At 60.9% G+C, this 12,528-nt stretch overlaps 1 protein-coding gene across 1 annotated transcript in view; it reads left to right on the plus strand.

The window, feature by feature from the left end:
• Positions 1-12,528, plus strand: part of LOC309600891 (adenylate cyclase type 10-like) — a 34,691-nt gene that overhangs the window by 18,878 nt on the left and 3,285 nt on the right. Inside the window, exons 11-28 of the mRNA XM_082333518.1 lie at positions 37-242; positions 680-773; positions 1,090-1,178; positions 1,752-1,943; positions 2,058-2,179; positions 2,676-2,752; positions 3,057-3,246; positions 4,177-4,229; positions 5,276-5,429; positions 6,136-6,328; positions 6,884-6,970; positions 7,353-7,636; positions 8,257-8,393; positions 9,257-9,382; positions 10,225-10,479; positions 11,169-11,507; positions 11,745-11,796; positions 12,290-12,512. Of these exons, the coding sequence (XP_082189644.1) occupies positions 37-242; positions 680-773; positions 1,090-1,178; positions 1,752-1,943; positions 2,058-2,179; positions 2,676-2,752; positions 3,057-3,246; positions 4,177-4,229; positions 5,276-5,429; positions 6,136-6,328; positions 6,884-6,970; positions 7,353-7,636; positions 8,257-8,393; positions 9,257-9,382; positions 10,225-10,479; positions 11,169-11,507; positions 11,745-11,796; positions 12,290-12,512 (2,873 nt within the window). The remainder of the gene's footprint in view (positions 1-36; positions 243-679; positions 774-1,089; positions 1,179-1,751; positions 1,944-2,057; positions 2,180-2,675; positions 2,753-3,056; positions 3,247-4,176; positions 4,230-5,275; positions 5,430-6,135; positions 6,329-6,883; positions 6,971-7,352; positions 7,637-8,256; positions 8,394-9,256; positions 9,383-10,224; positions 10,480-11,168; positions 11,508-11,744; positions 11,797-12,289; positions 12,513-12,528) is intronic.

The following is a 12,528-nucleotide window of genomic DNA, read 5'->3' on the forward strand; positions in this document are numbered from 1 at the left end:
TGTCAGTTGTGCTTCTCCCTCTCTCTCTCTCACCAGGCATCTCCGCGGGGCCCATGAGCCTCCTGATTGCCGGAGACGGGAGGCGGCAGTACTTCTGTATCTATGGCCAGGCCCTGGCTGAAGTTCGTGAGGCCGAGGAGCTTGCGAATGCAGGTGAAGTTGTCCTCTCAGCCACCGCCTGGGAGCTCTGTGTGCAGCGCCGGCTCAGGACCAAGCGTCTTGAAGGCAAAAGAGCTGTGAAGGTAGGTGGATGGGACGGCCTCTAGAGCCATTCTGAGGAGCCGGACCTGGCCACCAAGGAGGGAGGTGTCAGAAGGCTGAGGAGCTGAATGTGGCTCACAGCTGTAGCTGTGAAAGTGGGCAGGCGGCTGAAGCTCTTGTCCTTCCCTCTCGGGGGTAACTGTGGGCCGGGCTTGCTTGGTGTGAGGGGTCGGGAGGCACTGGACGGGTTTTGGGCCCACCAGCAGTGTCCTCTGTGGGTCACGGAGCTGTTGTTGACAGCTGGGGATGCTTGGAGGATGCCTGCCCAGCTCCGGTGCTTCTGAGGAAGCGCTGCAGTCCCATCGCGCCGGGTGGGCTTGTTCTCCCCTTTCCTGGGCAGTGACGGTGGAGGGCAGGCTCTGTCCCCTGGGACTGCTGGGGAGGCCAGTGGCAGTGCTTTCATTCTGTGTGTCTTCAGGTTACAGGCATGGATCAGATGTCTCAGTCAGAATGCCAAGACGCTTTACGCAAGCTTGTACACCGCCAAATGAGTCGCCCCTCGGAAGAGGAAAGTGAGTGCAACCTTCCCCTTGTTCTGCGATTGCCGAGGAAGGGGGGGCCTGGCCGCTTCGGGGGCCAGAGAGGAAGCACCGCCACCCTCTTCCCCCTTTCGGGCAGCACTCGTGCTTTTGGTCCTCCTGTGCGTGAGCTGGGGCATCGCTGCTGCCGCCGCCTCCTTCCAGGGGACAGCTCCGCCCGGAGCGTCTGGAGGTGGCAACACGAGCAAACGCACAAGACTCTTTCTGCCCCATTTCCAGTGCCGGCCCCTGCTTTCCAACACCTCGTAGTCCCATCCTCCCAGCGATCACCTGCGTTTTCTCTCCTCAGGTGCCCCGAGTCCTGCTCTTCTCTTGCCCACTGATCCTGATGCGGAGGAGGTGATTATGAAGTACATCCCAGAAGCTGCTCTCAGGAAGGTACGGCCAGGCCACCGCTGCGGGGGGGGCGGCTGCATTTTTGGAGGGCAGAAGAAGGGGTGCGTGGCAGAGATGGAGTTCTCACGAGAACAGACCAACAAAAGAAAACGCACCCTGAGACGACATGGCAGGGAATCGGAGCTGAGGGGCACTGGTGCCGCACCGTTGCGCATGTTGTCCTCGGAGAGAGACGGGTGGCGGGAGGCGGTCTTGCGTCGCTCCGTCTTTTCCGTGGGTGTGGTTCTGGATGTGCTGCGGACGTGGCGGTGGGCTAAAAGGGAGATTCTCCTGAAGCGCCTAGAGCATCCCTGAGGGTCTTCCCTCATGTCCATGCCTGTCCCAAGATGGGGTGTCACCGGAGCGCCTTTCTCTCCTTTGTCATTTGTGTTATGGTTCGGTATCTGCCTGCCGCAGGCTGGGCAGCCTGCCCGCCATTTGCACCGGGAGGAGGATTATCCCTTCCTCCGGTAGTACCTGCTCTTGCCAGTACGCCTGCTCTCCCTCGGTATCTGGTGTGGGCAGCGAGCCCCCGGGAGAGCAGGATGGCGAAGCTGTCATGCTCTTGTCTTACAGCTTGATGACAGAGTGCCGCCGGACCTCTTCTCTGAGCTACGGCCAGTCACCAGCCTCTTCGTCCACCTGCAGCTGGCTGCAGATATCAACGCAGTGGATCTGTGCACCATCCTCCACAACGTCAGCAGGATGACGCTAGAAATCCTCAGTCCTCACAAGGCTGAAGTGAACAAAGTCCTCCTGTTTGATAAAGTGAGCGTGGGGGAGCGATCGCCTCCCCGCGCCCCGAGAGGGTGGGCAGCGAGCAAGAGGGAGCGACTCCCTCTTGGGCATTGTAGCAAGGCGTGCTGCATCTGTCCTTGGCAGGGCTGCACGTTCCTCTGTCTGTTTGGACTCCCTGGAGTAAAGCTGCCCTGTGAGAGCCTTCACGCCTTGCAGAGCGCTCTTCAGATCTTCGCCTTGTGCTCCACGATGCGCGTGGAGATACAGTGAGTCAGCGTGTGGCGGGGCGGGGGGGTGCACGCTGCCTGGGACAGTGCAAGGGGCCTTTACCAGAAAGAGATGTGCCTTCTAGCTTGCCCTGCCTTGTCCCTGGCAGGCAGGAGGCAGTGCCCTGAGAGGTGGCAGGGCCCAGCCGCCTGAGGTCAAGTTTCTGTCGCCGCAGGTGGTGACATCGTGGGCGCCACCTTCCCTCCCTCTTTGCTCACGAGAGGGCTGCGGCCTGCTGCAGGTCGCAGCTCAGGGAACGTGGCCTCGGGGGCAGTGTCCAAAAATTCCTGCGTGCGCTCTACCCCGTCCCTTGTCCCTTGCAACATGGGTATGTTGCGCCCCCGAGCTCTCCATGGCCCCAAGACCCGTGCCGGCAGGGCAGGACAGCAGGCGGCCCAGGCTAGCGCCGAGGGGAGGTGCGGGAAGGGATGAAGCTGGGTGGGCAGGACCGCGCCTGGGGCGCTGCTGAAGCCGCCCTGTTTCCCGGTGTGCCAGGGCGGTGTCTGTTGCGGTGACCAGCGGGACGGTGTTCTGCGGAGTCACTGGCCACCCTCAGAGGCATGAATACACAGGTACGAGGCGTGTGTCAGAGGCGCGGGAGGCTGGCGTGGGCCTGCTTAAGCACAGCAGTCTGGAAGAAGAAGGCGCGCTGGGAGAGGGCTTGCCCAGCAGCCGGCCAGGAAGGGCCTAGGCAGCGCCGGTCCTGGCGCGGGGCGGGAGAAGGGGCTCCGTGGCCGGTTGTTCCCCTGGGTTCTGCTGACCCCGTTGCGGGGTTGGCCTGTGCCGGAGGCGAGGCAGCCCTTGGCCTGGAAGGGCACCGCAGGGCTGGTGGCACAGGTCCAGCAACACGTGCTCTCCCTCTCTCTCTCTCTCCAGCCATTGGCCAGAAGGTGAATTTGGCAGCCCGGATGATGGTGCACTACCCTGGGCTGGTGTCCTGTGATGCAGTGACCTACGCCGCCTCTCGGCTGCCCCCTTGCTGCTTCAAGGAGCTGCCGGAGAGAGAGATGAAAGGCGTTAGCCATGCTGGCACTCTCTATCAATACGTGGGGATCACCAAGGAGAGGTGAGGGTCCTCTGAGAGGGCTGCCTGAGGGGACGGTGGCACCAAAGGCGCAGCCTTGGCCTGCAAAGAGGAGTCCTGCAGAGAGAGACCAAGCTGCTCTCCCCTCCCTCTGGCTGAGACGGTCGGAAGCCCTGGCGTGGGAGGCTTTCTGCCTCTCTCCCCTGCTGTCTCCTGCTGCTGAGAGGGCGGGAGCGAAGCCACAGGGATGGAGAAGGTTCGTCTGTCTCGGTAGACGCAACCTGGCCTCGCAGGCTCTGTACAAATGGCTTTTGACTGTGCTTGCTCCACCACGTGCCCAAGGAGGCTTTTGTCCCGGCTGCTTCTGAGCGGGAAGTTTTAGGCCAGTCCATGTTGTCCATGTCCGTGTCCAACCAGTCCAGTTTCCCATGGGGACACGGGGACTTAACGGGCCACTCTTCCTCCTGTCTTCCTGCTGAAATCTCCGGCTCTTCCTCTGAGCCAGGATTTGACCACCTCTTTGGATGACGGTTTGAACGTTAACATTGCCATCTCTTGGAAGCTACAGGAAGACTTGAGCCAAAGGTGCCGGGTGCTTGGCATCCCCACCCATTCAGGGACACAAGTCCTTCTTTCCAAGACACTTGTTTTTGTTGGCCAATGAGGTAGAGCTGTCTGCTAGCCAACAACACGGCCTGGCTTCTTTCGCGTGTCTCCGGTTTCTCTGGGTTTGGCCTCTGGTGATGGGCTCTCGATACGTTCTCCCGTCCCGCCATGGCCGTTGGGCTTCGGTATGCTTGAAGCTGTCCTAGCGTGCAGCCTGAACTTTGGCTGGGGGAGCGTGCAGAGAATAACACGCTGCTCGAAAGAAAAGCAGGTACCCGAGGAGCACGCCCTGCCCCTCCAGGCCAGGCTGCTTGACTAATTGACTGCCAGCTAATTGACTTGTGTTTTCTTTTGCCCTGCTTCTAGCATGTTTGGCATGGGTCTTACCAAGGAGAGGTCAGAGTACGTCCCCTTGCTGGGTAGGTAGAGAACGCCTTGCTCTTCTGAACCCCGGGTTCTTCCCCTTGGTAACTTTTAGTGCCACGCTGGGAAGGGAGAAGCTTTTGCCAGGGATGGTGTTGCCTGCAGCGGCCCTAACGCTGGTGGGCTGAGATACAGACAGCTTCGTAGGTAAAGCAAAAGCTGCGCATGTGCGCAAGGCAGACTCAGGCGTTCGTTCCCTGCTTCCCGTCGGCAGGCAGGTGTCTAGCCATTTCCAGGAAAGCATCACGCGTAACGGTGCCTCGGGAAGACAAACGCCGTAACTCCGAACGTCCCCCCTTCTCCTTCTTTCCCGCAGCTTTTCTTGCTGAGCACAGCGTCCTATGGTGTGGAATAGGCCTTTGGGCAGTCGGGGTCAGCGGTCGCGGCTGTGCCCCCTCCCAGCTTCTTGCGCACCCCCAGCCTGCGCGCTGGCGGGGCGGCGTGAGAAACGGAAAAGGCCTTGACGCTGCGCAAGCGCTCTTCTGCAATAACTAAAACATCGTTGTGTTAGCCCCACCGATGTTTGGTCAGCCGTCCAAAACATAGCACCACACGAGCTATTACCAAAGAAAATTAACTCTAGCCCAGCCCAAACCAGTCCAGGCCTGAAGACGCTGCCTTAGCTACTGGGAAGTGCTCTGTGGCTCATGGTGCGGTGAGGAGATGCTTTGAGTCCGTTTGGGACGCAGCTGCCTGCAGCGACTCAAAGCATCCCTTCCAGTCTGGTGCTGGATCACTGTGGGGAGTTGCACGGGGCCGGCTGAATCTCTGGGCCTTTGGGAGGGGGGCAGGCGGGGAAGAGGGCATGGGAGGTGTGCCGTGGGGCAGGCGGGCAGGGGGTCCCGCTGCCGCTCCCAGGAAGGCAGAGGTAGCGGGACCCCCTGCCCGCCTGGGATGAGCGGGCGGGAAGGAGGCCTGGGTGTAGGCAGGCTGGCGGCTGTGGTGGCGGGGAGGGAAGCTGCGGTGGAGGGTGCCAGCACGAGGGGCGACTCTTTGCTTGTCGGCACGCCCCAGCAGCTCGTTTTCTTGTTTGTCTTCACAGGTCGGGAGAAGGAGATTGACCTCTTTGTCAGCTGCTTGAAAGCCTATGAGGATTTAGGACAAAGGCACATCCTGGCATTTGAGGGCACGATGGGCTCCGGGAAGAGCCACTTACTTACTGAACTGGCCTATTTAGGCCAGGCTGCTGGCCACACGTACGGGTTTTGAATGTGTAGCTTTGGGACACTGCCCCTGCCCGTCCCCTGACAGCCATGGAACGCTCCCGCCCCTCTGCCGGTGCGCCTGGCCCTTGGACTGCAGCCTCCCCAAAAAGCCTCCTGGAGACACTCCCTAGGAGCTCCCGTGTGCTCTGCCAGCTCTTCGGGGAGCTGGCGGTGGCTTCTTGAGCCATGGCCTTTCCTCCTCACCTCTGGGCTGGGCACAGCTGGAAGGAAAGTGCCCAAGCTCAGGGCTTTTCATCCGACTCCAGACCCAACAGACAGCACAGTGGCCTGTCTCAGAAGCCCTGCTTGCCCTCTGCCTGTTTCCCAGGAGGAGCGCTGGGGCAGAAAAGCCTTCCTGCGGTCTGGCAGGCAGACTGCTGAGGTCTGGAGCCCAAAGGCAAACTCACCACTCGCTCCATCCTTGCCTCTTAGCCCCGTCAGTTCCTCTGCAGCGGGGACGTAGCGAGAGCTGGGCCGGCGCTGCGGAGACACGGGCTCTCGACCCGGCTCTCCCAGTGCCTTGGCAGCAAGCGCCCCTCTGTGCCCTTTCTCGTACGAGGAGTGAGAAGCTTGGCCTTCTCTGGGAAGCACCTTGGGATGGGTGGCAGAAGAGCCCCCGCCAAGGACATCTCCACCCGTTTTGTCCAGAAGGCTTGGGCTGTTGGGGATCTCAGTCCCTTTTGCTTTTGCACGGCAGGGTGGTTGCCATGGAGCTGCTAGAGGTCAACGTCAGGCAGTCCTTCTCTGCCGTCTCTACGCTGGTGGCCAGGGCCCTGGGCCTCCAGGACTGTGAAAACTGCAGCGACAAGCAGCGCGTGCTGCGGACAGAGCTCCGAGGGGCAATCGAAGAGAGCAGCTATTGCCTCCTCAACGACAGCTTCCTTGTCCAGGTGAGAGCGAGAGGCCTCTCTGGCCCTGGAGAAGGCCTTCTCCTCAGCTTTTCTGGGTCTGACGTCGTGTGGGCACGCTGCTGGGAGGAGTGCCTTAGCTCGGGGGTGGGAGTCGCAGGGGTCATAGCACACGTTTCCCGTTGCCGGGCCCGGGGGGCTCGCTTTCTGTGCCGAGTTCATGTCCCGCGCTGCATGCGGCAGTGCCCGCTGCCTTGTTCAGCACCCTGGAAGTGGCATTGGAGAGAGGCTGTTGCCGACCTCGTGCTGAGGTCACCGGTGTGCGAGTGGTCTGCTCCAGCCAGCCCAAGATTCCCGCAGCCAGAGAAGCAGCTCTTGAGGCCACCCCCAAGCCCCAGCTCTGCCAGACACCCTCAGCAGAGGGCCTCTGCTTTAGGCTCTAGGTGAAGGCCCCAGTGGGGCTCCTTGCACCTCTGTTGGGGAGAGTTAAGGTGCCGAGGCCAGCAGTGGCGGTTTGCTCGGCGCCCTTGCTTGGCGGGTAGGTGTGCCTAGCCCCGGCGTGATGTTGCTCCCTGACTCTGCTGCTTTTCTGGCCAGTTTCCCGTTTCGGACAAGGTTCGCGAGATGTGTGAAATGCAAAGAAAAGCAGAACTGTGCTCGACGTGGGTGAAGGTGCTTGAGAAGGTGAGCGTTTCGCCTTCCTTCCTTCCTTCCTTCCTCCTGGGTCAGAGAAGGACAACAGCCCTGCTGCCTCTGGGCTCTGTACCACAGCAGTGTGAGCCGCCGGGAAAAACACACCCAATAATTTTCTTCCTGGAAAGTGGCCCTGGAGGAGGAACGATGTCTTCTGCGTTCCCTTGCCCAAGCTCCCTCCTTGTGCAGGGCAAGTGATGCTAGGTGTGACCTTCAAGTCTCAAAGAAATTAAGAGTCGGTAAGCTTCTGAGCAGGGAAGTGGTTGGGGAGAGACCTCCGAGCATCCTCTCAAGAGACAGAGGCTAAATCTCCTCCCCTGGAAGACCCGTGAGAATCCACCGGCTTCCCCTCAGAACAACCTGCTTTTTTCAGGTCATTGGAGGAGAATTTGGCATATTTGTCATCGACAACGCCCATTTCATCGACCCTGCCTCCTGGTCTCTCATGTCACGTGCGCTCCAAAATGTCTCCCACTTCATGGTCATGAGCTTAGCTCCAGGCTGCGTGAGAATGGAGAGCTTTTGCAAAGCCGCAGCAGGCAACGCAACATCCCAGGAAATCGCCTATCTTCATCTGGCCGAGCTGAAACCTTCCGCTGTGGTGCAGAAGGTCTGCCAGGCCCTTGGAGTGGTCAGCATCGCCAGGGATCTAGCGAGGTAAGTTCGAGGAGCTCTTCCAGAGGGCTTGAACCTATGCAGACCATGGGAGGGAATCAACCCCCCAGGAGAGGGAGCGCCGGGCCGCTAGAAGCATGGCTGGCTCTAGCGAGCAGCGGCCGTGGGCTGCTTGTTACGCCTCGCCCTGGCAGGTGTGAGCTGAGAGCGGGCAATCCCCTATTCACAGCGCGTGGGAGCTGTCAGCCCTTCGCTCTTGCACAGGGAGGGAGGAAGGGAGGAAGAGTCTCGAACCCAAGCGTGGCCGGGCTGTGAAAAGGCCTTGGTCTGGGTGGCCAGGCTGTGGGGGAGATTCGCCGGGCCAGAGGTCCGGCCTGCTGCCAGGGAGGAGCTAGGCTCCTGAGGAGAGGAAAGGCAGGGCTCGCTGCTCTGTGCTTTGGGCATCGTGCGCAATGCTTCTCCCGTGGACTTCAGCGAAGGCTGGAGGTTCACGGGGGCCAAAAAGCCCAAGCCAGTGGGAGAACCGTCCCTTTCAAAAGTGAGGTGTAGCTGTGACGAAGATGCTGGCTGCCCTGTTAGGCTCGAGTGCCTCGCCGCCCACCTGAACTGTGTTGCGCCTTACTTTCCTTGTGCTGCTCGCTGCCGGATCTACTCCTGTCCAGGTTCCTGATCCAAAGAAGCTCGGGGATCCCCTATTACTGCGAGGAGCTGCTGCGCTGGCTTCGTTGCAACGACGTGCTCTTGTTCCGCACCCGGAGGCGGGGTGTAAAAGCAGAGGACAACTGGGAGAGCCTGATCAGTAAGCATCTTTGCTGCTGACTAGCGAGTTGCTGTGGCGCGTTGTCCGCAGCACGGTCTTGCCCCGTTGTTCCCCCGTGGATGTTGGCAGAGTCGGCTCTTGCAGCAGTGCAGAACTTGGTGTGGCGGAGGCGTGGGCTCCTGCAAGCCTTGCTGTTGGGACAGCCAAAGCGGGGACTAGCGAGTTGTGGTGGCTCGGAGGGGCCTGAATTCTTGGGGTGGGGGCTGGGGGGCTAAAACACAGGGGAAATGGTTCCAGAGCGCATGTGTTCCTGGTATGTCTTAAGCATTCTAATGGGCACGCAAGTAACCTTGGCCAAACGCCAGCTCACTTGAGAACAAATCCCAGCTTGAGGTGAGGGACAGGCCTGGGAAACTTGAATCCAAAGCCATAAATCCCCACAAGGGTGCTGGTCATGGAAGAAAGCAGCGGTAACGCCACCGAGAGAGCAGTGCCAGCCGGAGCGCCGTGGCCTGGGGAAGAGCCAGGACGGACGCTACCTTTTGCATTATCACCAGCAATTTCCCTGGGCGTGGAGGTAGCGCTGTCAAAGGCAGCAATGCTGCTGCTTTCTGTCCCGGGGCGCTCCGTCGCCCCCCGGGAAGTCTGGAAGCTGTGACCGAAGGACTCTTTGGGAAAGCGGGTCTGAAGGCAGAACGCCTTTGGGAGGGCTACGCAAAGAGGCGCTCGCACTGGGAACTGTTTTGCTCTGCTTAATGGCCACGTTCAGCGCAGGCAGGTCCATGCGCCCGCACTGGACCACGCAAGGTGGGACCTGTCCCATCTCGGGTGCGTTTTGAAAGGTTTGCAAGCTGCAAGTCACTTTGCAAATTGCCTTATTTGTGCTCTCTTGCTCCACCCAGCTTCTGCGGCCGAGGCTTCAGCCCTTGCAGCAGCCTCGAGCTCCGGCGCGGGGAACGACGGCAGGGTCTGCGTCGTCAGACCAGACGTGAACCTGGAGAACACCGTGCTGCCTGCCACCTTGAAAGGTGAGGGGCCGAGCGCCGCTTTGCCGGCTGGCGGCTGTGCCGGGGCCCCTTCCCGGGGCATCAGCTAGAGGGAGGCTGGGCATCTGGGTGCTGCAGAGTCACCCTCTCAGCCTGGGGGCTCTGCTGGGAAGGTGGCTCCGGTCCCACCAGAAACAGGCTTGGGGCTGCGGGCAGCCGTTTTCCCCTCCTGGCTGCGGACCAGCTGTGAGCCTGCTGGCTGCTCTCCAGCAGCAGGCAGGAGGGAAAGGGTTATTGGTGCAACACTAAAATGACTCCCTTTCCTCAGAGAAACAAAGCCTTTGCTGGGAAAAGTCTTTGCCTTGCCTCTGATTCAACTTGGAACGTGGCTTCTACCTCCCTGTTCTGTTGGGAAGCTCCCCAGCTAACGCTGGACTCAAGGCACTTCATCCTAACCAAATCCCTTTTTTTTGCTGTGGGTTGGCTCGGAAAGAAAGGAATACTTAAGATATCCGTTGTGGGGAGCTCTGAGTCCCCCTCTGAGGGGGGGAAAGTTCTCTGTTCCCTGCGTGCAGTCTTGGGCAAAAACCTACTCCAGATCTGGTAGGGCACGGCACGGGATGCAGGTGCCTGCTGGATCCTGCCCTCCTCACCCTTGGTGGGGGAGTGTTTGTTTGAGCGTCTCGCTTTTCCCCTGGCCTGCGATTCCACCAGGAGCGGAGCCGTTTTGAAGACGCCTGCCCCGGGCTGCGATTGCCCAGCAGGCGCGGTCCCGAGGAGAGGAGGCCAAAGTCTAGCCCGTGTCATGTGCGGAACCGTTCCAGCCACTCCAGCCTCAGCATGGGGAAGAGGCAAGAGAGAGACGCGTTGCTTCTTTTTGACAGAGATTGTGCTGGCTCAGCTGGACCAGATAAAGCCGCTGAAGCGGATGCTTCTGAAGTTTGCAGCTGTCATCGGGCCAGTGTTTACCACCCAGCTGCTGTCGCACATCCTGCCCACGGGCTTCAGGCACAAGATGAATTGCTTGTTGGACATGCTGGTGCACGACAACATCCTGAAGTGGCTGAAAAACCCAGAGGTGCCAGGAGGTGTCCAGGATCCTCCCACGGGGCCAGCCACCTCCCCGGAGGCGGAGAGCAGTAAGTGGTAGCAGTAAGGCGGACAAGGCAGCTCCCAGCTGTGTCCTGGCGGGGCTCCCCAGGGCACGGTGCGCGTCCCCCTTGCTGCTGGGTAGGCAGAGCTCAGGCAGGCATGGCTGTTGGGGACGGGTTGTTCAAAGATCTTCCAAGTCAATCTCAAAGCACGCTCGCTTTGCGCTGGAGGGAAGTTCCCACCAGCCGTCCCAAGTGCCCCTGCTCCCCTGCCTCCAAGCGCTGCTCGCAGCGCAGGCACGGGAGGGCGTAGGGATCCCTGTCATCCTCTCCCAGCCGCCTGCCGCATCCGGATCAAAGATGCCCTCCAGAGTGCCCCAAGGCCTTCGACAGGCTCTTATTCAGCTTGGATTCCCCTGTGGCGCAGGGAGGGGAAGCTCAGGAGGCCGGGGGCTGCCTTGCCAAGAGCGGGGAGAAAGCGCTAGCCGAGGCCTCCTTCGGCTGGTGGCGACGTCCCCAGGTCCCGCCTGGAGCGCAGCTGAGCGCTGTGTCCCAGGGCGGTGCTACCATCAGCAAGGCCAGCCGGGCCCTTTCGCCCCACGCTGCAAGGCTCGGTGTGCAGCAGCGCTGCTTCGCTGCCAAGGATGCGCACCAAGGCACGACTTTGGTGCCCCGGCTGGGACGGCCCTGAGCCGTGGCCCCAGCCCTGGCTGATGCAAAGGCCCTTTGCCTTGCAGGTGCGGAGAGGCCCTCTCCCAGCAAGAAGACCGCGGAGCAGCAGTCTGGCGTCCTGGCCTTCTGTGTCCCGCTGCTGCGGGAGGCTGCCTACGAGCTGTGGCCCGAGAAACAGCGGGTGGTCTTGCACCGCAAGTGTGCCGCCTTCCTGGAGCAGCACGCGCACAAGTGCAAGAGCTGCAGCCAAGGGGACTTTGTTGCCTTCCACCGCTTCGCCGCCACCAGCCCCCAGGACGGAGGGAGCTGTCAGGGCCCTGCTGACCAGGGCGACTCACGCAGCTGGGAGGCCTTGGTGCTGGCAGGAGAACGGCTGAAGAGGGACAGGACCCGCGCCACTGAGGGTATGCTGCGCGCCATGCTCCGCAGCCCGGGCCCTCCAGGAGCCCAGGGGTGTGTGCTGGGCATCGGGTGGGAGTAGATCTGCTAGGGATGAGCCCCGGCGGTGAGGACGACCGCTACAGTCTTTCCTCAGTGCGTCGGGACCCTTGCAAGGCTCCTTGCGAGCCTGCTGGGAAAGGGAGAGCAGCTCTTAGCCCAGGGTAGGCGAGGAGGTCTCTAGCCCCCCGTTTTCTTTGCAGGTGCTGCAGATGCTCTGCAGCAGCAGCAGGCTTTCCCGGAGGAGGATGTTGGGTGAGCGGACAAGGTTTTGATTCTTTTTGAAGCCAGTGAGCTGAGGGTCTCCAGAGGAGACAAAGGACGCGCTGGCATTTGGCTGCCGGTTGTGAGCCTAGCTTAGGGAAGAGGCTTTCTGTGGGGTGGGAGCTGGGAGGAGATGGCCATGGAGAGGAGGGAGTGCTCGAGGCAGCCCGTGGGCTCAGAGCGGTCGTCACACTCCACTGGAGCAGCCCTTGCTTCCCAGTTCCTAGAGCAGCGCTGCAAAATGTGCAGGGCAAAAGCCACCCCAGGGACTCGGGTGGTTTGCCTGTGGGAGGTGACAGAAAGCCCAGCTTGTCTTTTTCTCCCTACCTACAAAGCACCCGTAGGAGTCACGCCTGCCCGTGGCCTCGTGCTCTGCTTTGAACAAAGGGCTTTTGATGCCGTCTCTGGGGGGAGAAAGAGCAGTACAAGTGACGGCCGTGTCTTCTTTGCTCTCTTCTTCCCCTGGGCACTGGCCCCTGACTAGTGCGGCAGGGTGGTTTCTGGCAAAGAGCGAACAGACAGCTGAGCTGCCCAGCAAGACCAAGGGGCAGCACAACGGCGTGCGCTCGTGTGAATGCAAAGCCATCGTGGAATCGGTGCTTGTGCCTTTGGCTCGCCACTACATGGCAATGGGCGACGCTGCCAGAGCCTTCTACTACCTTCTGGAGTGTGCGGCTGCCTACCTGCACGTCTCCAACAGCTACATGGTGAGTTGCCCTGCTT

This window comes from Platalea leucorodia (assembly GCF_965183815.1).
Source record: "Platalea leucorodia genome assembly, chromosome: 26".
In the NCBI taxonomy this organism is placed as follows: domain Eukaryota; kingdom Metazoa; phylum Chordata; class Aves; order Pelecaniformes; family Threskiornithidae; genus Platalea; species Platalea leucorodia.